At 32.8% G+C, this 26589-nt stretch overlaps 1 protein-coding gene across 2 annotated transcripts in view; it reads right to left on the bottom strand.

The window, feature by feature from the left end:
- TLL1 (tolloid like 1) overlaps positions 1–26589 on the bottom strand; it is a 232296-nt gene that overhangs the window by 86271 nt on the left and 119436 nt on the right. For both annotated transcript variants that reach the window (XM_061191578.1, XM_061191577.1), the window contains exons 6-9: positions 25192–25370; positions 20392–20497; positions 12468–12592; positions 3801–3916 (exon numbers count right to left, since the gene is read on the bottom strand). In XM_061191578.1, coding sequence (XP_061047561.1) covers positions 3801–3916; positions 12468–12592; positions 20392–20497; positions 25192–25370 — 526 coding nt within the window. The remainder of the gene's footprint in view (positions 1–3800; positions 3917–12467; positions 12593–20391; positions 20498–25191; positions 25371–26589) is intronic.

The following is a 26589-nucleotide window of genomic DNA, read 5'->3' as shown; positions in this document are numbered from 1 at the left end:
AAGTATATTGGTGCAGCCACTCTAGAAAACAGTATGGAGGTTCCTCAAAAAACTAAAAATTGAACTATCATATGATTCAGCAATTTGATCCCTGGGTATATATCTGGAAAAAATGACAACACTAATTCAAAAGGATACATGCACCCCAACGTTCACAGCAGCTCTATTTACAATAGCCAAGATATGGAAGCACCCAAGTGTCAACCTACAGATGAATGGATATAGAAGATGTGCCATATATATATATATACATTCCTATGTATATAGCAATATTAGCCATAAAAAGAATGAAATTCTGCCATTTGCAGCAACATGGATGGATCCAGAGAATATTATGCTTAGTGAAACAAAGTTAGATGGAGAAAGACAGATACTGTATGAAATCACTTATATGTGGATTCTAAAATATAATACAAATGAATGTATATACAAAACAGAAACAGACTCACAGATGTAGAAAACAAACTTGTAGTTACCAGAAGGGAGAGGTAGAGGAGGAGGGACAAATCAAGGGCATGGGAATAAAAGATAAAAACTACTATGTATAAAATAAGTAAGAAAAAGGATATATTGTACAGCACAGATAACTATAGCCATTATCTTGTAATAATTTTAATGGAGTATAATCTGTAAAAATACTGAATCACTATGCTGTACACCTGAAACTAATATAAAACTGTAAATCAACAATACTTCAATAAAATATAAAAGAAGAGCAGAATGAACTTAAATATTGAAAGAAAATAATAAAAATATAAGAATAAAAAAATGAGTTAATATTGTTCATTGGCCACTTATAACAATAAATTTATTTGCTCACACAATATTGTGTAATTGTACACAATATTAAAAAAATAGGAGAAAAAATGATAGATTTGTTTATTTCTTCCTATTTGCAACATTTTGGAAAATACCATTTTATTAGTAATCCTACATACAAGAAAACTGAATAAACTTTGAATGCTGATGATATGGGTACTGAAGTTAGATAGGAGAAACTTTTTTCCCAGGTATTATCTTGCTCTTACAAACTGATTTAATTTGATTAATCTTGTGCCAAAACTTTCCATATTCTACAATGCTTTATTTTAAAAACTCATGTATATTGCAGCAACAAGGATGGATCTAGAGATTGTCATATTGAGTGAAATAAGTCAGACAGAGAAAGACAAATGTCATATGATATAACTTATATGTAGAATCTTTAAAAATGGTACAAATGAACATCTACAAAACATAAATAGAGTTACAGATGTAGAAAACAAACTTATGGTTACCAGGGGGTAAGGGGGGGGAAGGGATAAAGTGGGAGATTGGGATTGACATACACACATTACTATATATAAAATAGATAACTAAAAAGGGCCTACTCTATAGCACAGGGAACTCTACTCAATACTCTGTAATGGCCTATATGGGAACAGAATCTAAAAAAGAGTGGATATATGTATATGTAAAACTGATTCACTTTGCTATACACCTGAAACTAACATAACATTGTAAATCAACTAGACTCCAATAAAAATGTTTTAAAAAAACTAAGAAAAACTGAAAAAAAAATATCATGTACAATTTTAAACTTTCTCTGAAGCTTTATCATCTTTTATATCTTGCTCTTCAGTACCTCTTTAATGATTTTCATAATATGCTTTCAGGGGCTTATTCAAAGGATCTAAACAGAAATTGATCAACACCTATAACTATATTACAACATAGACTCATAATGCTTAAAAATAACTCTATAAAGAATTATGTATGCATTCATGTATTACAAGTCAGTTGTAACTTTTTATGTATAAAATCTGTTTATGCTACGCAAGAGTTTCATTTAGTTTTCATTGTGAGTATTGCAACATCCTGGACAACTCCATACCCATGATACTCGTAACAACACTCAATTTTCAGGGAGTTGAAACTTTCTTAACTACATTTGCTTTTCCACCAAAACTCAAAGTGTATATGAGTCATTCCAGATGAATTAGTCAAAGGCGAAGGACAAAAATCATTTAATAACTAGTAAAAACCAAAAATTGATATCATTACAATCTTGGTCTGGGAAGACTTTTAAGGTTAGCATTCCAGACAGAATCCAGAAATTAATAGATTTATTCATTTCACTTCTTAATAATTTTAAATTCTATAACCAAACAATATGATAAAAGGAATTTTATGTCTTCCTTTTTAATTCTTACATGTGTAATTTCATTTTCTTGCCTTAACATGCTACTATTTCCACCAAAATGTTAAAAAAAGAAGAGGACTGGTGGACATACTTGGTTTTTTACCTATCTCAAAGGAAATACTTTCAGAATTACCCTAATGATAATGGTATTTGCACTAATTTTTGTTGCTTCTCTTTATAAGATTAATATTCTTATATTCCTAGTTTGCTCAGGCTTTGTTGTTGTTGTTAAATCATTAATAGATTATTTTTCTTGATTTAATTGAGATACTCGTCTAATGGTGCTTGTATATATTTACAGATACATATACACACAAACATATATACATAATATATCATACATATATACACATATCCATGCATATATCTGCCCTTGAAATATATATATATTATATATTATTTATATATTTACAGATTGATAGATAGATACATACATACATACACAGTCATATATATTTGCATTTGGTTTGCTAATGTGGGGAGGATTTTACATACATATTCAAGTGTGAGTCTGGGTTAAAATTTTCCTTTCTTACACAGTTCTTGTCATCAGGATGGCTATCAAGGTTTTGCTAGCCATATAAATAGGAGAGGGTATCTTTTATTTTATTCCCTGGAAGAATTTATATAAGATTATACTTAATTCTTATTTGGTTGTTGTGTAGAACTCACTGATGAAGCCATCTGAGCCTGGATTTCATTGTTGAAAAAATTTTGACTAATAATTCAATAAAATAATAATTTGATTTCTTTAGTGGTTATAGGAACATTCAAGCTTTTTATTTCTTCTCAAATAAGAATTTAGTAAGTAATATTTTGTAGTAATTTGCCCATTTCATTTACAATTTTAAAGTTATTGGCATAATGCTCAAAATGTTCTTTTGGTGCCTAAAGTATCTATTGTTATAATAATCTTTTTATTCTAAATATTAGCTAATTGTGCTTTCTCTGTTATTCTTTTTTTTCTTGATCTCTTTTCACCCATTTCTCTATTTTTCTAAATTGCTTCAAGTACCAACTTTGTCCACACTTTGTACAATACCATGATATTTTCAACTTTATCTTTTATTTATTACTTCCTCCTTTATGTACTTTTTCATTTATTTTATTGCTCTTTTTCTAGTCTCTTTATGTGGATGTCAATCTCATTAGTTTTGGGTATTTCTTATTTCCTAATATGAGCATTTAGGTCTGTGAATTTCCTTCTAAGTACTGCTTTAGGTGCATCTTACAGGTTTGGTATTTTCAGTATTTTTGTTATAATTGAAAATAATTTCTAATTTTCATCACAATATCTTCTTGAATGAATTGAATATTTAATGTGTATTTCTCAATTTTAAAATGTGCGGGATTTTTCTAGTTATCCATCTGATACTGACTTTTAATTTCAGTGTGTCTGAGTACATAATTTGTATTATGTCAACCCTTTTAGACCATTTACCATTTCTTTTAAAATTACATCTTTCAAAAAATTCCTGGAGTTTGAGTAATTTCCATTATAAAATTTCTGAGCTATTTTACTAATCAAACAAGAATAAAAAACAAAGTAAATTATATTTGAAAGAAAATGAACCTTTGCATCTGAGATTAAAGGAGAACTCTTGATGGGATAAACTACCTTCTCTCCTGGGGTCACAGAAACTCTCCAGATGCAGTGTGTATAAGATGGGTAGCCATTTGGAAATCCTGGGGAGGAAAGGTTGCCATTGGATTCTTGTAGGGTTTCTCCACATGCTGAAAGAAAAAAAAAAGTTTTATTTTCTTAAAAGATGAAAAAGATAAGATTATTCTCTAATTTTTATGAAAGACATTGGCCTCATAAATAAAATCTCCAGTCTTTTGGTGTTAGACAAGAATATATATTTGTTTTTTTTTTTTTTTTTTAATAAATTTATTTATTTATTTATTTATGGCTGTGTTGGGTCTTCGTTTCTGTGCGAGGGCTTTCTCTAGTTGTGGCAAGCGGGGGCCACTCTTCATCGCGGTGCGTGGCCCTCTCACTGTCGCGGCCTCTCCCGTTGCGGAGCACAGGCTCCAGACGCGCAAGCTCAGCAATTGTGGCTCACGGGCCTAGCCGCTTCGCGGCATGTGGGAATCCTCCCAGACCAGGGCTCGAACCCGTGTGCCCTGCATTGGCAGGTGGACTCTTAACCACTGCGCCACCAGGGAATCCCTATATTTGTATTTTATAAAACACTTTTCCTTTCTAAGTAATTTCTCTTTACGTCTTTCTTACTAGAATTTCAGTATACTTAATCGGATTACTATAGCTAACCATATAACAAGATTATGAGATAAATAACCTGAAGAACCACAAAGTTCTTCCTCATGGAAACCTTTCTCATTCATTCTCAAGGAGCCAGTAGCCAACTTATACGTCACCCATATTCAGCTTCAGGCCAGTGGATACCTAGTTGATGTGGCTCTGGGACCACACGAAACATTCCATTAGTATATTTGGTGTAGAGTGAGGTTAATTTTAATAATGAATACCATATCAAAGTTGAATAAAGAAATCTTAAATAATAATGAATAAATAATCAATAAGAGGTGCCAAAATGTCACACACAACGAAAATTTTTTTTCAAAATAAACTGGAAAAAAATTGAAAGATAAAAACATCATGGAAGGGCTTCCCTGGTGGTGCACTGGTTAAGAATCAGCCTGCCAATGCAGAGGGCACAGGTTCGAGCCCTGGTCCGGGAAGATCCCACATGCCACAGAGCAACTAAGCCCGTGCGCCACAACTACGGAAGCCTGCGCACCTAGAGCCCGTGCTCCGCAACAAGAGAAGCCAACGCAATGAGAAGCCCGCACACTGCACTGAAGAGTAGCCCCCGCTGGCCACAACTAGAGAAAGCCCACGTGCAGCAACAAAGACACGATGCGGCCAAAAATAAATAAATAAAATAAATAAATTTTAAAAAAAGTAGAAACAAACTTTAAAAAAAAAAATCACGGAAGATTCAAATTTTCAAATAAGATGTAGACATTTATTTATTCTCTGTTTTCTGTCAATCATAAGTAGAAATTACTGGAAAAGCAATTATATTTTCCTCTTACTAAGCCTTTCTAATTTCTTGGAAGTGATTACCAGTCATCTGAAATAGCAAATAATAATCAGCTACACAGCCTCAAGATCTGTGTGATTGATATCTATAGGCCATTTCAACAAAGGCAAGAACAGAGCATAATTAACTCTGTTTCAGCCAAGGTTTGTAGTTAGAAGCATTCTATAATGGATTTTCTTGTTGTTTTTGCAAGACATGGTATGAGCCACATGAACCTAGGCTGCTTTGAGTATCCTTAATTCAAGAATAATTCCTATACTGCAGCCAGTTTATATAAAGATTTATATAAACATGTTTATAACCTTCACTCAACAATTTGAAAGAACAGCTCCTTCCCTCTGAAGGGACTGAAATAAAAACTGATATACTACCATATTATAGAACCTTAGCTCCCAGCAAGTGAACTCTTGTCTCATCAAATCAGTAAATTATAAATGGTCTGCATATCTTGATTTAAATGAAGAAACAAAGATGATGGCTTTGAAAACATAAAATAGAGCTGTAAAAACAGTCTGATAAGATATAAATATTTATTTAGAAACACAGATATTATGTTTGCACAACAAAATAAATTTAAAGTAAGAGCAAGCAGTGTTTATTCTGATGAATAGGCAGATAAAAGCAATTTCAGAATGAAACAAAAATGCTCAAGGTAAAAAAATATATAATCAGCACTTTCCAAGAATCATCTAAGGATACTGGTAAATGTGACATTACAAGAACCCTTAGAAAAAGGAAAATTTGTTAAGATTTATTAATGCAGACAATGTGCTTCTAACTAGGATCAGTTTAGATGCTGAATAGTCATTTGGGAATTGAGTGTGTTTCAATGAAAAAAAGCTGCAATTTACAGTAGTTTAGAAATAAATTCTGAAATAATCGAAAACTCCACTAAGCCACATAGAATGCTGGTACTGGATTTCCTAAAATGGAATTTAAAAAATTAAATATATTTGACTCACAAATGTAAACAAACACTACGGTTCTGATAAAAAAGATAAAACTCTCTAAAATGTAAAAAAACAGAATATAATTCAAAAATTAAATAAATCTATTATATAGCACCTGCTTATAATTCAAGAAGTACAAACACATATTGTCAAGTTGTGGTAATCATTTGTGCATTTTCCTCAATAAGTGTGGCTGTCCCAGGCTACATGATCACTATTTCAGAAAATTTCATCAACTTTCCTGGCCATTTGTTGATTCATGTGAAGATATATTAAAAAAACTTTAATATTAAAAGAACTAAAGGAAAATTAACAAGGAAAAGATGGTACTACTAAGTTAAATACATAGTCTGTCCATTTACTCAGAAAGCTATGTGGATGAGAAAAGAGAAGTTGAGTCATGGCATTACCCCTTGTTAATTATGTCATACAAGCAAGTCTCAAAAGCTTCAACTTCAGTTTTCTCTTCTGTAAAGTGGGTATCTTATTAATATGTACTTCATAAAATTGTGTTGTAGGAGTCAAGTATTGTGATGCTCAAAGATCTCTTTTTAACCCTTAGATACCTCTGACACAGGTAGGAAGACTGTGCGCTTAATTGTTAGAATGTATCTTTGAGCTACAAAATGCAGTCTTATTTAAGAGAAAAAAGGCATAAAGAAATATACAAAGGCAAATTATTATCACTCTCCTAATCAAAATTACTCTAAAATGAAACATAATTCAGAAGTTAAACTTCTATCTCTCTAGGCAGATGACATGATCTTATATGTACAAAATTATAAAGATTCCACAGACAAAAAAAAATACTGTTAGAAGTAATAAAAAATACTCAACAAAATTACAGAATACAAAATCAACACACAAAATCAGTCGCATAAACTAACAACAAACAATATGAAAAGGAAATTAAGAAAACAACCCCATTTATAAGAACACCAAAAAGAATAAAATATTTAGGAATAAACTTAACCAATAAGGCAAAAGACAAGTAAGGTGAAAACTACAAAACATTACTGAAAGAAATTTAGGGAGACAAAAAAATGTGTTCATTGATTGGAAGACTTAATATTGTTAAAATGTTATCCTTACTGCCCAAAGCAATCTACAGATTCAGTGCAATCCCTATCAAATTCCCAGTGGTGTTTTTTGCAGAAATGGGGAAAAGTGCTTAAAATTCATATAGAACCACAAACCCTAAATAGCCAAAACAACCTTAAGAAAAAAGAACAAAGCTGGAAGCCTCACACTTCTTGACTTCAAAACATATTACAAATCTACAGTAATTAAGAGTATGGTACTGGCATAAGAGAGACTTATAGACCAATGGGACAGAATAAAGAGCCAAAAATAAACCCACACCTAAACAGTAAACTGGGATCTTCAACAAGGGTGCCAAGACTGTACAACATAGAAAGGATAGTCTCTTCCAGAAATGGTGTTGGGGAAATTAGATATACACATACAAAAGAATAAAATTGGACCCTTTTCTTTCATTATACACAAAAATCAACTCAAAGTGGATTAAAGAGTTAAAAGGAAGACCCAAAATTGTAAAATTCCTAGAAGAAAAAACATATGTGAAAAGTTCCATAACTGTGATCTTGGCAATGATTGCTCAGATATTGACACTAAAAGTACAGGCTTTAAAAGCAAAAATAGACAAGGGGGACTACATCAATCTAAAAAGCTTCTGTGCAGTGAAGGAAACAATCAATAGAGTGAAAAGCAATCTTTGGAATGGAAGAAAACATATGCAAATCATGCATCTCATAAGGGGTTACTATCCAAAATATATAAGGAACTCTTACAACTCAATAGCAAAAAAGCAAACAAAGAACAACAAACCCCAAATAACCAAATTTTAAAATGGGCAAAGGACTTGAATAGACAGTTCAAAGAAGACATACAAACGGCCAATAGATACATGAAAAGACTGCTCAACATCACTAATCAGCAGGGGAATGCAAATCAAAACCACTATGAGATATCACCTCACACTTGTTAAGATGGCCATTATCAAAAAACAGGAAATAACAAGTGTTGGTGAGGATGTGGAGAAATTGGAACCATTTTAACTGTTGGTAGGAAAGTAAAATGGTGCAGTCACTGTGGAAAACAGTATGAGTTTCCTCAGAAATTATAAATAGAACTACCAAATTATCCAGCAACTCTACTTCTGGATATTGATGCAAAAGAACTGAAAACAGAATCTTGAAGAAATACATACACTCACATATTCATTGAAGCATTTTTCAGAGTAGCCAAGAGATAGAAACAAACTAAATGTCCATCACTGGATGAATGAATAAAGAAAATGTGGTATATACATACAATGGAATATTATTCAGCCTTAAAACAGAAAGAAATCTGTCATGTGCTAACAACATGGATGAACCCTGAGGACACTATTCTAAGTGCAATAAGCCAGTCACACACAGAAGGACAAATACTGCAGGAGGTTTCTAAAGTAGTCAGACTCAAAGAGGTGGAAAGTAAAATGGTGGTTGCCAGAGTTTGGGAGGACAGGAACAGGGAGCTGCTGTTCAATAGGTATAGAGTTTCAGTTTCAGTCATGCAAGCTGGAAAAGTTCTAGAGATCTGCTGTAAAGCAATGTGTATATAGTTAACAGTACTGTATTGTGCAATTAGAAGTTTGTTAATAGGACAGGTCTAATGTTATGTGTTTCGCCAAAGTTAAAAAATAGTTAATAATAAAAAGTTCTTTATTCTATGATCCATCTCACTTTTGCATCACATGAGTCTAGTGTAACTTACCTCTTCCAAGATAGAAAATTGTGTTTGAATTGTATAAATGCTACTTGGATTGTGTGTGGCTGAGAAATTATTACAAATTCTTGTGTTATTAACAATATGGTTAAATTTACTGCTGATTGTATTTATATCTACAGATATTTTCCCAAGCAAATGTCTACAACATCCACCAAATATCAAAGATTGAGAATCCTTTTTCCATTTTTTTATAAGAACACTTTACAATTTTACTAACTCTAAATAAAACAGACAATAATGTATTATATAAATCTCTTTCCCCAAAACCTTGATAAACTCTAGAGTAGGGGAAGAAATAAAACTATATCTAATCAACTTAGCACTACCTAATTAACTTTTTCATACATCCATGGCTCCCTTAAACTTTTATATGTAATAAATAAAATTTAGATTTAAAATTATTTTAAGATAAGGAATGTTAAAAGAAATCCCAAGTCATCTGAGCCATAATGGTGAGATTAATTACTGAAATATTTTAAAATCTATTTCAATAGTAACTCCCTAGTCAAGTTTGAATCATCTTTGAAGATGAAGCACAAACCAACTCCAAGAAGCCTTCCTCATTCCACGGTGCAGCTCAGTTTAGGCACCCCTCTCAGAACTGCTTTAGCATCCTTTACTGATGAGATTTACTTCCTCAACAAGTAATATTGTCTGTATAATCCCACAGATGATTGGCTATTTGTGTGTATAATCTGTGCTTCCTTCTCTGTGGCCATAATATCTGGTGCAGTACTTTTCCCATATTAAAGCAACTATTTCATTCATACAACAACTTATTGAGCATCTAACTTATATCTGATTCAGAATACCCTGAGGAAAAAGCCTAACTCCAATCCTAAAGATTATACTCTAATTATACTCTAATGTGGGAAATGACAAGTGAATTGATGATTATAGGAGTAAGACATAAGGCCAGAATCAAATAAAGCATTTATCAACATGGGAATCCTGGGAGACCAGAGAGTTTTTAAGTAGGAGGTTACATAGGAGCCAAATTCTGAATATGAGTTAGGATTTAGCCAGGAGGCAGTTAAGAGTTTTCTGGCTGGAGGAAGAAGCAAGAGGCAAGCATACTGTAGTGTCAGGGGCTGAATGAAGTAGAGGTGAGAAACTAGGCTGTAAGGGAAATACCTAGAGAAGGGGCTGGGGGAAGAGACAGGGGAAAATCTTGAAAGAGACATTGAGAAGGAAATCAGCCTTTATCCTAGAATAAGCAGAGTAAGATTTGCATATTGAAAAGTCACTTGAACAGCAGTGTGGCCAGAGAACTAAAGAGATGTAAGGATGGAGGGAAGAGCTTACTTAGGAAACATTGTAGCAATCCAGACAAAAGAAGAGGATCCCTAGAATAGGGGATTCACTTCAAGAACATGAGATAAATACTAAGAAGGCAGCAGGACTGACTAGTTGTGGGAAGTGAGGCGAAAGGAGGAAGGAAGTAAGAATGCCCTCCAGGTTCTGGCTTGGGAAGATCTATGTGTGGTACCATCAACTGAACTAAGGAATGTTTTATGGGAGAAGAATAAATGGGTCCATGAATAAGTGGGAAAATGGCTAAATTCTTTTTGCATGTTGGCAATATATTTTAGCCAAGAATTGTACATAAGCACATATATCAAGGGTATTCTGGCTGGAATCTCAGAGCATTATATAAGGAATTAAAGAGATTAATATTTTAGGTAACTAAAAAGAACCTCATACTAATTAAAAAATAAATTTAATGTACGAGTGTTTAAAAAGTTTCTGGTATTTGAATTCCATGAACACTGAAACTGGTCTTCCATCCCTACAACCACACAGATGTGCATCCATAGACGTGGATATCCTGTACATATACTGTAGGTTTAACAACACTTTTAAATTTGTAAACATAGATTGTATGTGGGTTCATGTGTGAATACACATACACTTTTATATAATTATGAACACTCTAATCCTCAGAAGCTCCTTTATGTTTAGATATTAATTTACTTTATTTTTTCCTAGTTTTATTATGTTACTTGACATTTAATTAAAGAAGATTTACTGAGAGAATATTACGTTTGACAGTTGGCATAAGTATGAGGTAGTTATAAGCCAAAAGTTCATGGGACTACAGAAAAACTATATTAAGAGAAAACGCAAATAAAGACCAGAGGCTGTATTAGAAGAAGAGTTCGGCTTCAGGAGTTTAGAAATTAAAAAGGAAAGTAATCCTAAAATTAGATCCAAATAGAGAAGAATACATTTAGAAAATGAGAGTCACAAGAAAAAGAAGGCCCCCAAAAAGAGAGAGAACAAGACAACAAATGAATCATTTATGAAGAGAAGAAGATGCACCACCACTCACACACCTCAGAGAGGATCTCTTTCACAAGCAGACTGCTGATTACCGGGATAAAGGGAAGATGAAGACCATTCTCTGCCCCATGTAGATGTTTCTATATGTTAATGAGCAAATATTACATTTGTGAATCAATCAGCTAGCCCTTTCTTGTACCCTACAAAGAAAGTTTCCTGGACTGGTACCAATAATCACAGTAAACTTAGTTAATATAACTTCCCAATAATTAAATATATATATAAATAAAATTTAAACAAAACCTATGTAAAACTTCAATGATTAATATACCCATCTTATCTCTGAATGTCTGCACAAATTATTAGAATAGCAGCCAGTTAAAACTTTTATAGTTATTTTACCACTTGTGATCTTAGTATCTGGAACAAAAAGTGAATTCCATAGGTATTAGTTTCCATAAACAAAAAAATTTGGGAAAAGCTGTGTTAAGCAAAGTTAAGCATGTATCTTTGTTATAAGCTATTTCAAGCATTTTGAGTATATAGGAGGTGCATAGAGTAATAAGTATTTCCAGTTTGGAAGCAGAATCTTTTCTTTCTTGGACCAGTAAGGCATTAGTGTTCCCTTGGAACATTGTTATTAAGACCTTCCTTTAATCTTTTTTCACAACTTTAATAGCAAACATTTAGTAGTTCACTAGAAACATGGTTAGAACTTATTTTTTTGCAACAAAGTTATAAATTCCACTTAATTAAATTTAAATTTATATACTGTTAATGATGGTATTTGGAAGAAAAGATCATTCAGGACTCAATTCTGAAGTTAAAATAAAGGATATTCTTTTTATGTTGACAAGGAAGCTCTTAATTTGACTATGAAATCATGCAACCATTTAATAACAACTATAAAACAATGTTTTTTTCTCTTTTACTCATTAAATTAAAAGAAATAAAGCCTACTATCCCTGTTCTTGAAATATGATCTCTAGCAATTTGTTTTTAATTATACCAATGGGTGTTCCAGAGTTCTCTCCTATTTCATTTTATGATTAGCAACTTTGAACTGAATATGTCAGTCACATGCCAGCATGAAAAGAGACAAGTAAACAGTTGAGTAAATTGTGGCTTATTTATCTGTAAGAGCACTATCAGGCACAATTATGCTTCTGAGTTTGGGTGGTGCAATACCTGGACATCTGTACAGCTTTCTTGCCTGTGCAATATCTCCTTTGCTTAAACGGGTTCGCTGACCAATTGCTGGACGTATGCCATTATCATCACGTGAGGGGAGAATGGTATCCAGAAACATCCCCCTGAAAAAAATCAGAAGCAAGTCACACATAAGTCACCAAATTAAGACACATATATTCCTTACAAATATGTTTTTTTTTTCAAACTCAAACCAATCAAAGGAGAAATATATCAGTGTTAAGATTTAAAGAGTGTGTCAGACTTTCAAAACACCTTCATCAAAGTAGAAGAAAATTGTGTGCTAAATGTGTATGGCTAATATAAAGTCAGTGATGGCATTCACTTTTTCCTTAAGAATGTATATTATTTGTTTTTTAAAATCTAAAATTCTATATAGTCCCTATCAAGTACACTATGGTTCTTGTTTTGGTAGCTCAAGATCTAAAAACAATTAAATTACCAAGTTGTCAAACAATTCTTCCTCATAGTGATCTATTTTCTTAAGAACAGCTTATAATAAATATTTTTTAGATTACTAAACGTGTAAAAGTCAAACAAAACAAGTATGTTAATATTTTTAAATTAAACTACTAATTTAACCTAAGTATTTTTTGAAGTCAAATTATTACAGTATATGTTACAAGAACGAGGAAAAACAAAGAGTGTCAAATTTTAGGAAGTTTAAAGCAATTAAATAATTTTGTCACACACACATAAATACAAACACACGTATACATATAGTGTAAAAACTTCATGGTAAAATTTATAAGTAAAAAAAAACAACTAAGCAATGCACTAATAATGCTAAGCTACAGATACTGAGCTTTTTCACACCCAAGGTTGTGATACAAACTTGCTATGCATGACTAAAAATTCTGAATACAGTAAACTAAAGATACAGTCTAATTTTGCAATGAATATTAACATTTGTAGCTCTAAAGAAAGTAACTGAGCTTAAAAGTTAAATGGATTGGGAGACTATTCCAAACGGTGAGGATGGATTGTATAAAAAGAGACACTTTTTATAAAAGTATTTTAAATTAAGAAATACAATTATTTAAAAAAAAAAACAACTTTGAAACTGGGATGAATGATGGAACAGCTTCTTTCCAAAATTTTTAAATGAAAAATTGTATTTAAACTGCAGGTTAAAAGAACATTTTAGCTCTACTTTTTCTTCCTTTAAGAAATATTTACTGGGAATTCCCTGGTGGTCCAGTGGTTAGGACTCCACACTTCCACTGCAGGGGGCATAGGTTTGATCCCTGGTCAGGGAACTAAGATCCTGCATGCCACGTGGCATGGCCAAAAAAAAAAAAAAAAAATTTACTGAGCATTGTTATAGACCTATAGACCTGAATTTATAGCAGTAAATAAAAGAAACAAAAATTCCTCCCCTTAAGATTCTCACATTCTAATGGAGGGAGAAAGTCTTTAACAAAGATTGATAACTGAGATAGTGACAGATACTTTGGAGAAAAATAAGGAAGAGAAGATGGATATTGATTATCCACTGATGGGATAACTTTTAAATAGAGTGATCAAAGAAAAGCTCACTTGGAAGTTGACATTTTAGCCAAACATCAAGGAAGTGAAGGCGAGGTAAATGTGGGTAACTGGGAGTAGAGAGTCACAGAGAGAAAGAACTTTAAGAAATACAGCAACCCTGAGAGGGGAGGATGCTTTGTTTGAGTGTCAAAGTTTAACTTTTAACCTGAGGAAAACTCTTAATATGTGGATGATGGTAAACAGAGGTGTGACATGATCTATAAGTAATTTATGACTAACCTCCCTAGCTTCTAGGTAGGAGTGGTGATTTTTAGATAAAACCCAGATAACTCAAATAGATACTGGAACTCTTTTAAAACCAAATCTAAGTCTCTACAAAACTCCATATGTATACTACTTGAGATGAAGGTAGGGAGGGGGAACTAATGATCATCAAAAGTGAGAGCTTGCACACACTTAATAAAATACAACTCCAGCTAGGCCAGTGCAACTGAAGGGGAAGTTGAGCTATAGGGTAGCACCGAGAAAAGTTATTCTTCAACTTTGCTGCACAAATCAACGGATACATTAAGTAGGTAAGTCCAAATTAGTGAAGTGTTACAACTTCTGTAGTACTTCAGTACTAATGAAGTATTCACTATTTTCTATTCCTATTTCTAAAAAACAAAAACCACAGTCTTTGAAAAATTTTGTTTTTTCCAGTTTTCAAAAAAAAAAAAGATTCAATTTTAAAAGGTCAAGGACATCTTGGAGAAGATATATTCAAACTCAGGCGATAGAATGATGAATTTTGGCTCATTTAATCTACGGAGGTAATCTGCCTTCCATTTGTATGGGTGTCAGTCACCCATTCTTTTGATCTTTCTTTGTGGTCAGAAAGTTAACAATTCTCTCCTTCCACAACCAGGCCATTAAGCAATGTAGGCTCTTCCTGAACATTCTTTCAGACAGACCATAGATGGGGTCACTTACTAATCTTCATTTGTTTTACCTACATTAGAAGAGTGAATTAACTGTGCTTTTCATAAAACTTCATAAAATTTTACAATTCTCTTATTAGAAATGGGCAGTTCCAATTTGGAAGCATGTACGTTACAAATTATCTATGCATATAAAGCGCCCTATATGCAGCCCTGTTCTTCCCACAGTAAGTACCTAAATCTGCTCGTGGGAAATATTGATGAAAACAACTAAAACTTTTATAGACTATCTGGGTTCAGAATAGAAGAAACTATAAAACTTCAAATACTTACATTAACAGAATGAAGGACAAAAGCCACATGTTCATCTAATTGATGCAGAAAAAGCATTTGACAAAATTCAACACACTTTCATGATAAAAGCACTCAACAAACTAGTAATAGAAGGGAACTATCTCAACATAAAAGGTCATATATGAAAAACCTACAGATAACATCACGCTCAATGAAAAACTGAAAACTTTCCATTTAAGATCGGGAAGATGGCAAGGATGTTTGCTCTCACCATTTTTATTCAACATAGTATTGAAAGTCCTAGTCAGAGAAATTAGGCAAGAAAAAGAGTCAAAAGGTATACATGTTGAAAAGAAAGAAGTAAAGTGATCTCTGTTTGCAGATAACACGATCTTATATGTATAAAATCCTAGTGAATCCACCCAAAAACTATCAGAACTGATAAATGAATTCAGCAAAGTTGCAGGATACAAAATCAACACTCAAAAATCAGTTGCATTTCTATACAATAACAGTGAAAAATCTGAAAAGGAAATTAGGAAAACAATTCCATTTAAAATAGCATCAAAAAGAATAAAATACTTGGGAATAAACTTAACCAAGGAAGCAAAAGATTTATACACTGAAAATTACAAAACATCGCTGAAAGAAATTAAAGAAGACACAAACAAATGGAAAAACATTCTATATTTATGGATTGGATGACTTTATTTGTTAAGATGTTCACATTACTCAAAACAATCAACATAATCCCTATCAAAACCAAAATGGCATTTATTGTGGAAATAATAGAAAAAATGACAGTTCTAAAATTCATATGTAATCTCTTAGAACCTTGAATAGCCAAACATGTTTTGAAAAAAAAGAACAAAGGTGGAGGACTCACAGTTTCAGATTTCAAAACATATTACAAAGCTTAAGTAACTAAAACAGTGTGATATTGGCATAAAGACAGACCTATAGAACAATGGAATTGAACAGGAATAAAATACACCCTAGTATATATAATGACCTTTAACAACAGTGTTAAAGGTATTAACTCAATGGGGAAAAGATAATCTTTACAACAAATGATGTTGGGAAAACTGGATATCCATGTGCAAAAGAACAAAGTTAGACCCTTATCAAAGCCATATATAAAAATAACTCAAAAGAGATTAAAGACCTGAACATAAGACCCCAAATTATAAAACTCTTAGAAGAACACATAGGGGAAAAGCTTCATGACATTGAATATGGCAATGATTTCTTGGATATGACACCAAAAGCATAGGCAACAAAAGCAAAAACAGGTAAGTGGGTCTAGATTTTTAATTAAAAAGCTTGTGCACAGCAAAGGAAACAATCAAGTGAAAAGGAGAGAAAGTATTTGCAAGATATATATATATCTGATAAGAGACCAGAATATACAAAGAAATTCTACAGCTCAACAATAGAAAAATGGAGTAATCTGATTTAAAAATACTCAGAAGATTTGAATGGAGATTTTTTCTTTTTTTCCCCTAATATTTATTGGAGTATAGTTGCTTTACAATGTTGTGTTAGTTTCTACTGTACAGTAAAGTGAATCAGCTATACGTATACATACATCCCCTCTTTTTTGGATTTCCTTCCCATTTAGGTCACGCAGAGCACTGAGTAGAGTTCCCTGTGCTATACAGTAGGTTCTCATTTGTTATCTACTTTATACATAGTATCAATAGTGTATATATGTCAATCCTCATCTCCCAATTCATCACACCCTCCTCCTTCCCCCTTGGTATCCATATGTTTGTTCTCTACGTCTGTGTATCTATTTCTGCTTCACAAATAAGATCATCTACACCATTTTTTTAAGATTCCACATATATGCGTTAATATACAATATTTGTTTTTCTCTTTCTGACTTACTTCACTCTGTATGACAGTCTCTAGGTCCATCAACATCTCTACATATGACCCAATTTCTTTCCTTTTTATGGCTGAGTAATATTCCATTGTATATATGTATCACATCTTCTTTATCCATTCCTCTGTTGATGGACATTTAGGTTACTTCCATGTCCTGGTTATTGTAAATAGTGCTGCAATGAACATTGGGGTGTATGTGCCTTTTTGGATTATGGTTTTCTCTGAGTATATGCCCAGTAGTGGGATTGCTGGGTCATATGGTAGTTCTACTTTTAGTTTTTTAAGGAACCTCATACTGTTCTGCATAGTGGTTGTATCAATTTACATTCCCAGCAACAGTGCAAGAGGGTTCCCATTTCTCCACATGCTCTCCACCATTTATTGTTTGTAGATTTTTAAAAAATAAATTTATTTATTTTATTTTATTTATTTTATGTTTGGCTGCGTTGGGTCTTCGTTGCTGCATGTGGGCTTTTCTCTGGTTGCTGCGAGTGGGGGCTACTCTTCTTTGTGGTGCACAGGCTTCTCATTGTGGTGGCTTCTCTTGTTGGGAGCACGGGCTCTAGGCGTGTGGGCTTCAGTAGTTGTGGCACACGGGCTCAGTAGTTGTGGCTCACGGACTCTAGAGCGCAGGCTCAGTAGTTGTGGTGCACGGGCTTAGCTGCTCTGCGGCATGTGGGATCTTCCCGGACCAGGGCTCGAACCCACGTCTCCTGCATTGGCAGGCGGATCCTTAACCACTGCACCACCAGGGAAGCCCTGTTTGTAGATTTTTTGATGATGGCCATTCTGACCAGTGTGAGGTGATACCTCATTGTAGTTTTGATTTGCATTTCTCTAGTAATTGGTGATGTTGATGGCCAAGCATATAAAAATATGCTCAACATCACTAATTATCAGAGAAATGCAAATCAAAACCATAATGAGACATCACATCATACCCATTAGGATGGCTACTATCAAAAAATTAAAAAACAAAACAGAAAAGAACACATGTTGGTGAGGATATGGAGAAATTGGAACACTTGTGCACTGTTGATGGGATTGTGAAATAGTGCAGCATCTAAGAAAAAAATTATGGAGGTTCTTCAAAAAATTAAACATAGAACTACTATACAGTTCAGCAATCCCACTTCTGTGTATATATCCAAAAGAATGGAAAACAGGATCTGGAAGAGATATTTGCATACCCATGTTCATGGCAGCAGTATTCACAGTAGCCAAGAGGTGAAAGCAACTCAGATGTCCATCAACAAATGAATGAATAAACAAAATGTGGTATATACATCCAATGGAATATTATTCAGCCTTAAAAAGGAAGGAAATTCTGTTACATGCTACAACATAGATGAACCTAAAGGATTTTATGCTAGGTGAAATAAACCAGTCACAAAAAGACAAATACTGTGTGATTTTACTTGGTATCTAAAGTAGCCAAATTCATAGACACAGAAAGTGGAAAGGTGGTCCAGAGGCTGGTGGTGGGGGGGGGGTGGGGGGTGGGGAGAGAGGAGAGTTGTTGTTTAATGGGTATATGGTTTCAGTTTTTCAAGATGAAAAGTTTCTGGACATCTGTTTCACAACAATGTGAATGTACTTAATACTACTAAATTGTACACTTAAAATTAGATAATACAGTAAATTTGATATTGAGGTTTCTTTACCACAATAATAATAAAAAAAATTCAAATACTTTGGAGGTGGTGGCTGAGAGCTGTGTGAAATATTTCCTCTCATGAAATTCAGAACAAAAAAATAATGTGTATTGGATCAATTCTTCTAACAGGTAGATAGAGTTACTTTCACTATTGGAATATGTTTATTTGGGAAAATGGAATAGGTAAATTTTGAAACAATAAGAGAAAATAATAGTTCAAGGCTAGTTGTCATGCAACTCCAAAGTTAGGTGTAGGGGGTGATAAATTGCAAGAACCTCGTGGTTTATGGAACAGCAACAATTTAAAGACATAAAAGGAGTACAGAATAAAGGAAAATGTATGTTTCAAACTTTGGTTTAGGTTCATTGTCTACCAGGGATAGAAAGAATAAATTACGTTTTCCATTCTCCAGTACCTGCTGTATTCCAAAGAATCTAAACTCAGTTTATTTCTAACTAATATAACTCAACAGTATAAGAGAAACACTTTGGCTAAACTGGTACCCAAATCCTCATTTTTCACATGTTTCTAAAGAAAACTCAATTCCAAGCATGAAAACAAAGCTTTATAATTCTTTAAGATTAATTTCAGACCAAATTTATGGATGTATTTCTACTAAAACTTCAATTCAATTCAAAAAACAAGTATTTGGGTAGTTATTATATTTGAACAAATATATACTTCAGAATAAAATGATTTTTAAAATACAGTTAACACTCAATTATGTTAATAATAAAGTTTGGTCATAAAAAAGCATCATTTAAATATTTATCCAAGTATTAAGAGTTTGTTTACACCCTTCTCTACTTATTACCACAAATTTTTTTTTAAAACAGGGAATTAACTTGAATTTACTGTCTTCTTCCTGACCCTGCCTTTAAACATAGACATTAATGAATTGTGAAATGGGCATGGTGATCAGAAAAGAATGAGTGGAATGGACATGAGTGTAAAATGGGTATAAAATGGGAAAAAGATATGATTTCAATGGTTTTAACAGTTTCAGATTCCTTACCTGGAAACCATTGCCTTGATGACATCTTGTTTAGAGTGAAATAGATCAAAACCCAAATTTATTACACTCTTAAAAATTAGCATTCAGTCACTAATGAAATAATTTTAAGGTTAATAACTGGAAAGTATATGAAGTAAAATATCTTCCTAAAATGTTCTCTGAGAATTATTTTACTATAACATTTTTTTCAAGTGAAATTAGTACTTGAGCAACAGAAAATACACAATAAAAACACAAGTCACATGGAGAGTATAACATTCCAACTCAACAACTGAGCTCGCTATTTGACTTGAAATGCCTAATTTCCATTAATAGTGCTGTGCCAATTTAACATGCTGATTGGTTTGGTAATCATTTTAATTGAACTTTTTTAAGATTTAAGAATATTAAATAATTTAAATAATCAAACAATTTTAATTTTTACTTTGAATCTATTTATTTGATAGGAAATGTGAAAATGTGTTTTTAAAATCTCAAATGCCTGTTGTTGGCTATAAACACCAATCAAGTATATTTTGTACTTTATGACAGCAATATTTGAAAGTGGTTCTAGTTCTAATGTTAAACCTAGTTTTGTGAGGAGCCACACAGAGGAAAGGAATTAAAAGTCAAAAGGTATAACCTGAGACTCCAACCTTGAGAAGGTGTTCCTGGCATAGTGCATGATACTGTCAAAATCATATCTTTCTCCAAGCGAATTCACTTCTCCAGGCTCCATCTTCAGAAAATTGTACTCTTGACCTAAGAATTAGGCACAGAAAACACTTCAGAAGCCTCTTAACAGACAGAAAAGAGAACAGAAGAGCCCTTCCTGCCTCTATCTGCTCTCTACCAAATGCTGATCGCTGATCTTCATGACGTTGTATTTACACACTAACACCCAGGTACTCGCAAAAGGGTACATCCAGTGCCACTGCTTGCACTTGAATACCATCCTGAAAGAGTAATATTGAATTTCATTAATAAATTAATTTTGGCAAAAAGGTAGATTACCAAAAGCATGCTTTGGATTTGTTTTCTTTGTATACTCTTTCACCTTCTCTAAATATTTGTTCCTTTAAAACTACTGTTTTTTTTTTTTTAACAATATTGTGATTATAAAATGTTACATTTTTACTTAATAAGTTTCCCACCTTTCTCTTATGACTATATTTGCCAAGACCCCCCCCCCCCAAAAAAAACTTCCTATTTGTGTTAGAGTCTATGAAACACTGGGAAAAACATAAAAACTATATTTGTATGTACACAGAACATTGCAGGCGTTTGCTATGTGACTTTGTCACTAAAGATAAAACCACAGCAACTGAAACAAGATTCTCTTTGATGAAAAGGAGGCTCTACTTGGAGGGCTTTTTTGGTCAAGAGAATATGCTTCAGAGCTTACTTTTTCATTTTTTACTTTTCATGACTGCTATTTTAACTTCTGGACATCTTCATGTTAATAGATTTCTCAACTGCCTGTTTGTATCTGTATTGTAATATTATTTCTTGAAATTTGAAAATAACATAGTGTTAAATGTGTAGATCTACATCAATGGTTCCAGAGGCAGAGTATTTCCTCAGATAGAGTTTAGGTTTCAGTGATTCATTTTTCACAATTTCAGCAGCCAAAGATGGTTGCTTTTATAGCTCATTTTGAAACATCAAAGTGTAAAGTTGAGTTATTAGGTTTCCAAATTCAAGGCTGGAGTTCAAAAAAGAACTATTATTGTACAACACTTATGTAACTATTTTAATTTTATTCCAACTGCCATATTACTACTGAATATAAAAATATTACATTAAAAATTTCCCAAAAGGCAATAAAAAAACTGAGTGATGCCACAGAGTATAATATCTTTCTTACATGTGATAAGGAAGTCTGATATACTCACTTGAGCATTAAAGATAAAACAATCAGCCTAAAGTTACAGAACCCAAGTCCCAGAGTAAAGTGTTTCAGTCTACCTTACAATGAATTCACACAATAAATAGTTTTCAATGAACTAACTACACCATATAGTGAAATACATGTTCCACAAATCTCTGGTTTGTCTGTCTGTATTACAACTATTCTCGGGAAATACCCTGCATTATCTTCAACCTTTGATAGAAGTAACTGTTAAAAACTCTGTTCTTCATGAAACATGGTAAGTATATTTTAGTACAACCAATTCTAAGGTGAGATTTTTGTAAAGCTGTGGAGCTGATTTTTTAATATTAATCTATAACCCACTGGAGATTTCAAATTTCAAGCACAATATGTGAGTATAGTCTCTAATTAAAGCAAAATGTTTCATAAAAATTTCTGAAAGTGGAACACGAAGCAACTTCAGTAATACATTTTGATGTATATAACTGAGCAGTTACCATGTATGTGAAACAGTGTTTTGTGCTAGTTAAAAAGAACACAGCCATACTTGGTCCAAATAAAGAAAATCAGACATTTCATAACAGAAGAGAAGAGGATCAGAGATACAGAGCACCAGTGGAACTCACCCTAAACAATTTTTAAAAAAATGACAACCTCCTTCTTGAAGGCATGTTCTAAAGTGGATTAAAGTAATCCAATCTTTGTACCAAATTGGCTCCTATCATAGTCACTAATTTTGCATATAAATGCAGCTAAAGTCCACACTTATTAGACGTTGCCCTAGAATAACACTTGATCTAAAATTTCTGAGCCAAAGTAAGTCACAAATTTGCTCAGGATTATTTTCCAACATGAATTTTTCATACTAGAATTACCTTGCTATAGTACAGTCAGCCTTCAGTATCTGCAGGGGACTGGCTCCAGGAAGCCCTTGGATACCAAAATCTGTGGATGTTTAAGTCCCTTATATAAAATGGTTTAGTACAATGAATAAGAAATTTCAATTCAAAGGTTGATTGAATCCACGGATGCAAAACCCTATGAATATGGAGGGTCAACTGTCCATACATACAAATGATTGCAAGTGAGTGAGAAAAGTGAAAATAATCATATGTTGAGAGTATCATTGAATCCAAGCAAGGTATGACAAAATGTGCGTGGAGTTCCAAATACTCAGGACATCTCATGCAATAAATTGTTGTTTTCTATTAGATTGAATGTTGACTCAAAATATGAGTCAACATTATGAGTCATATTGACTCAAAAATATGAAAAGCCATAAATTGTTTAGCACTGTGTTAAGTATTATACATTTACATACTATTTATACATTTCTGCTTGTTTTAGCTACATAAATTTATGTTGAACCAGAGTCATATTTTTAAGAGCAAGAATCATTCTTGGAAGTTACTTCCTTTATAAGTTATTTTGTCCACATAATAGAGGAAATTTAGTAACTGTGGTTGATAGAAAACTTTTCATTTAATTGGTAGTTGGAGTAATTTTCAGAAATATTATTTTATCTTTGTCTCCCAATGATATAAAGTATAAGATGAACCTTGATAGCTGGTCAGGCATTAGAGTCTTCTATATTGGGAGTATAGATGTTATTTACTTCTCTTTTAACACTACAGATTACTTCTTTATTCTTGAAGTGATCTCTTCCCTGTAACATCACATTCATTGATTTTTCTCCTACTTCTTAGACCAAACTTTCTTAATCTTTTGAGAGATATTCTACAAAATGTTACTTAAATATTGGTGTTCCCCATATTCTACCCACAATCTTACTTTCTTCTTCCTCCAACATTTTCCTAGACAGTCAAATCCACTAACAAATTTCTATCTCTAGATATTTTAAAGTCTAGACTCACCTTTCCTTTGTCTACTAAATATCTCCACTTGGACCATCTAAAGGCTTCTCAAACTCAAGGATATGCTAAATGAAATTATTTGTCTTTCTTCCTCTTAAAAATATGTTGCTTTATCCATATTTCTTACTTCATTTGATGGTGCCACCATTCATCCTGTTGCCTAAAAATAAAATCTTGAAGATTTGCTTTCACATGATGTTCCTCTTAAAATATTTTTGAAAGATTATTCCTCTCCTTCTTCTTGGCCTACACCACCCTAACTGAGGACTTAGTCACCTCTTATAAACGATTTATTTACGTTTCTAATAGGTTTCCCTGATGTCACGTTCATCCTCCCCACCCCCATATCCCCATTCTCAGTTAATAATCCCTACAGCTGAAAGAATTCTTTTTTTAAATCTGAACTTGCTCTGCTTTCAATCCTTTGATTATTCTCCAGTAGCTAGAGGATAAAATCTAAATTTCTTAGCTTCAGATAGAAAATCCCTATGATCTAATCTCCCTTGGTAATTACCAACTAATCTCTCACTTGTAACTTACCATGCAGCCATTTGGGCAAATAAAAATGATTTAATTATCTGTAATTGTAGCTTTGATCATGATGCTTTTTTTTTTCCAGTTAGAAATTCCATCACTCTTCTGGGCACTTAGAACCCCTTTACTTCTAAATTTCAGTTCCTTTGTGACGTCTCCCTTGACTCGCAAGGCACATTTTGTCACACCTTGCTTGGACTGGGCTGTGTTCTCAATATAACACTATTCTCACTCGCTTGCAATCGTTTGTATACATGGATATACATACACTAAGCTCTGTAATTTTCATGAAGTATCTCTAACATCTAATAGTGCCTCAATAAATAACTGGCAGCAAATATGCTATGAACAAATAAATAGAGCAACGTTGTTAATCACAGGAAATTCTAAGGAATTAAATGTTTGTAACTTAAAACTGGCCATGATAAGGAAATAAGGACACATTTCTACTTTACTTCTGCTAGAAATACACACAACTTTCTAAGACAATTCTAAACAACAGGATTTTTCTTCTGGCAATTGAAATGTACTTATCTTTATGAATTATGAAAGGTAAAACAAATGAAAAACTAAATGAGGTGATTATCACACATCAACTGTCGGAGAAAATTAAATTTTAATTATATATTAACTATTGAACTACTGAAACTATTGAAAACATTCTTAAGAATTTGTCTTTAGTGTAGTTAAAGGGAAATCTCAAGAAAATATTTGGACTATCCTGGAAATGACTCACTTCCCTGGAATTTTCTCCAGAACTTGTCCCTGGTATAATATAGATTTGTATGGTAGCAGCACATTTTGTGGCAAACCCTGGACCCTTTTTAAATGCCAACAACATAAATTATAGAATTAAGTATAGAAAATACTTTTTAAAAATTTATTAATATTAATTTATGTTTTAATAGCCTACACCCATTCTTGGAAAACACCGAAGTTTGGATATAAAATAGCTAAATCTTAAGAAAAAAAGCAAGCCTAAAAAATGCATAAGATCATTTGATCTGCAGGAAATAATTAACACCATAGCAGCTATTTTTAAATCAAGCAAAATGTTGATCTACAATATCAACAAAATCAGTTCACAGTTTTTAAGAAGTTAAATGATAAATAGTACAATACATTTAAAAGATATTTAGTCAACCTTAAACCCAACACATTCTGAAGCCTCTCACCTGGCTGGATGTTTTCTCTTATGATAGTTACATGATTATCTCGATCTGGTCGTGTGTGTTCATGCCAAAAACCTATCACATGGCCCAATTCATGAACAACAATTCCAAATTTATCACAGTTCTTGCCAATAGAGATCGCCTGAGGTCCATTTCCACGCCGACCTACATAGGAGCAGCATCTGGAATAAAGTAGAAAGTGCAGATGGTGGTGGACAGGGAGATGCTGAGTGAATTACAGTAGGGTGAAACTTTTGTAAAAATTTGTCATGAACTGTAAAGTCCAACACATTCAGAGGCAGAACAGTTTTTCATTAATAAATATTTCATTAATAAAAATTTCTAGTAATCCTGGTAGATTTATGTACGAGTCCCCAAATAATCTATTGAAGTGCCTTTGTACTAATTCATATATTAGAAGATGTGCCTTAAATAATTTTTAGGAGTATTCAGAAGATAAATCAGAAAATAAAATACTTATGATGATGATTAATGGCTATTATACATATAGTTAAACTTAAGACATCAACTCACATGTATTTCTAATACAATTCTTTATCCTCAAGACCCATTTAGGTAACTACTTTGTCAATATGGTTATCTAACAATAATCCATTATTTCAGTATTAAAAATAAAAACAAAGTTTATTTTTCCTCTTTGAGAAAAACAAGTTTATGAGAAATGTTGGTTAATTAAAAAAGGAATTACTTTTCCTCTTCATGGGAGAATTTTTTTAAAGAAGAGAACTTTTAAGAGAAGTCAATCAAGGAAAATTAGTTTCAAAAGGTGAATTATCTAGGGTTAATGGTTGACTGGTGAAGGAAAATCAACAACTGGTAGAATTATGAGACTGTGTCAAATGGTCAGGCAAATGTTTAGTGTGATAGTCCATTTCACCTTCTGAAAGAATCTCTTGGACTTTCAGAATGTGAACCATGCAGAGCATCTTCCTGCAAATTTTCTTCAATTTATTGATATTTATACATATTCAGTGATGTTTTTCTACCCAAAATATAGATATTCCATTTATTCATTTTGTGTGTGTGTGCATACATGCATGTGTGTCAGTGTGCATGAGAGAATGTGCACACACATGCAAGGGTGGACACATAGGGACACACTTTAAAATAAGCTTTAAATGGTATAATAATATGGTAACTACAATCATAGTTATAAATAAAATTACACTTAAAACTTCAAAATTTAGGGTTTACATTAAAATAGCTTATCTAAGGGCCACCCCTCTAGACAGCAATAGAGGGCAGTAAATAACTGGTCTTGAATAGATGGGAATCATAATGTGCTGGACACTGAACACCTTTTCTAATTTATTAAGTTAAAAGAGGAAATTGCCCAAAATTAATTGCCCAAATTTTTAAAATGCATTTCACTAATTTCAC

This window comes from Eubalaena glacialis, chromosome 5 (assembly GCF_028564815.1).
Source record: "Eubalaena glacialis isolate mEubGla1 chromosome 5, mEubGla1.1.hap2.+ XY, whole genome shotgun sequence".
NCBI lineage: Eukaryota > Metazoa > Chordata > Mammalia > Artiodactyla > Balaenidae > Eubalaena > Eubalaena glacialis.
The sequence above is the reverse complement of the archived record's forward strand: the minus strand, read 5'-3'. Positions and strand labels throughout refer to the sequence as shown.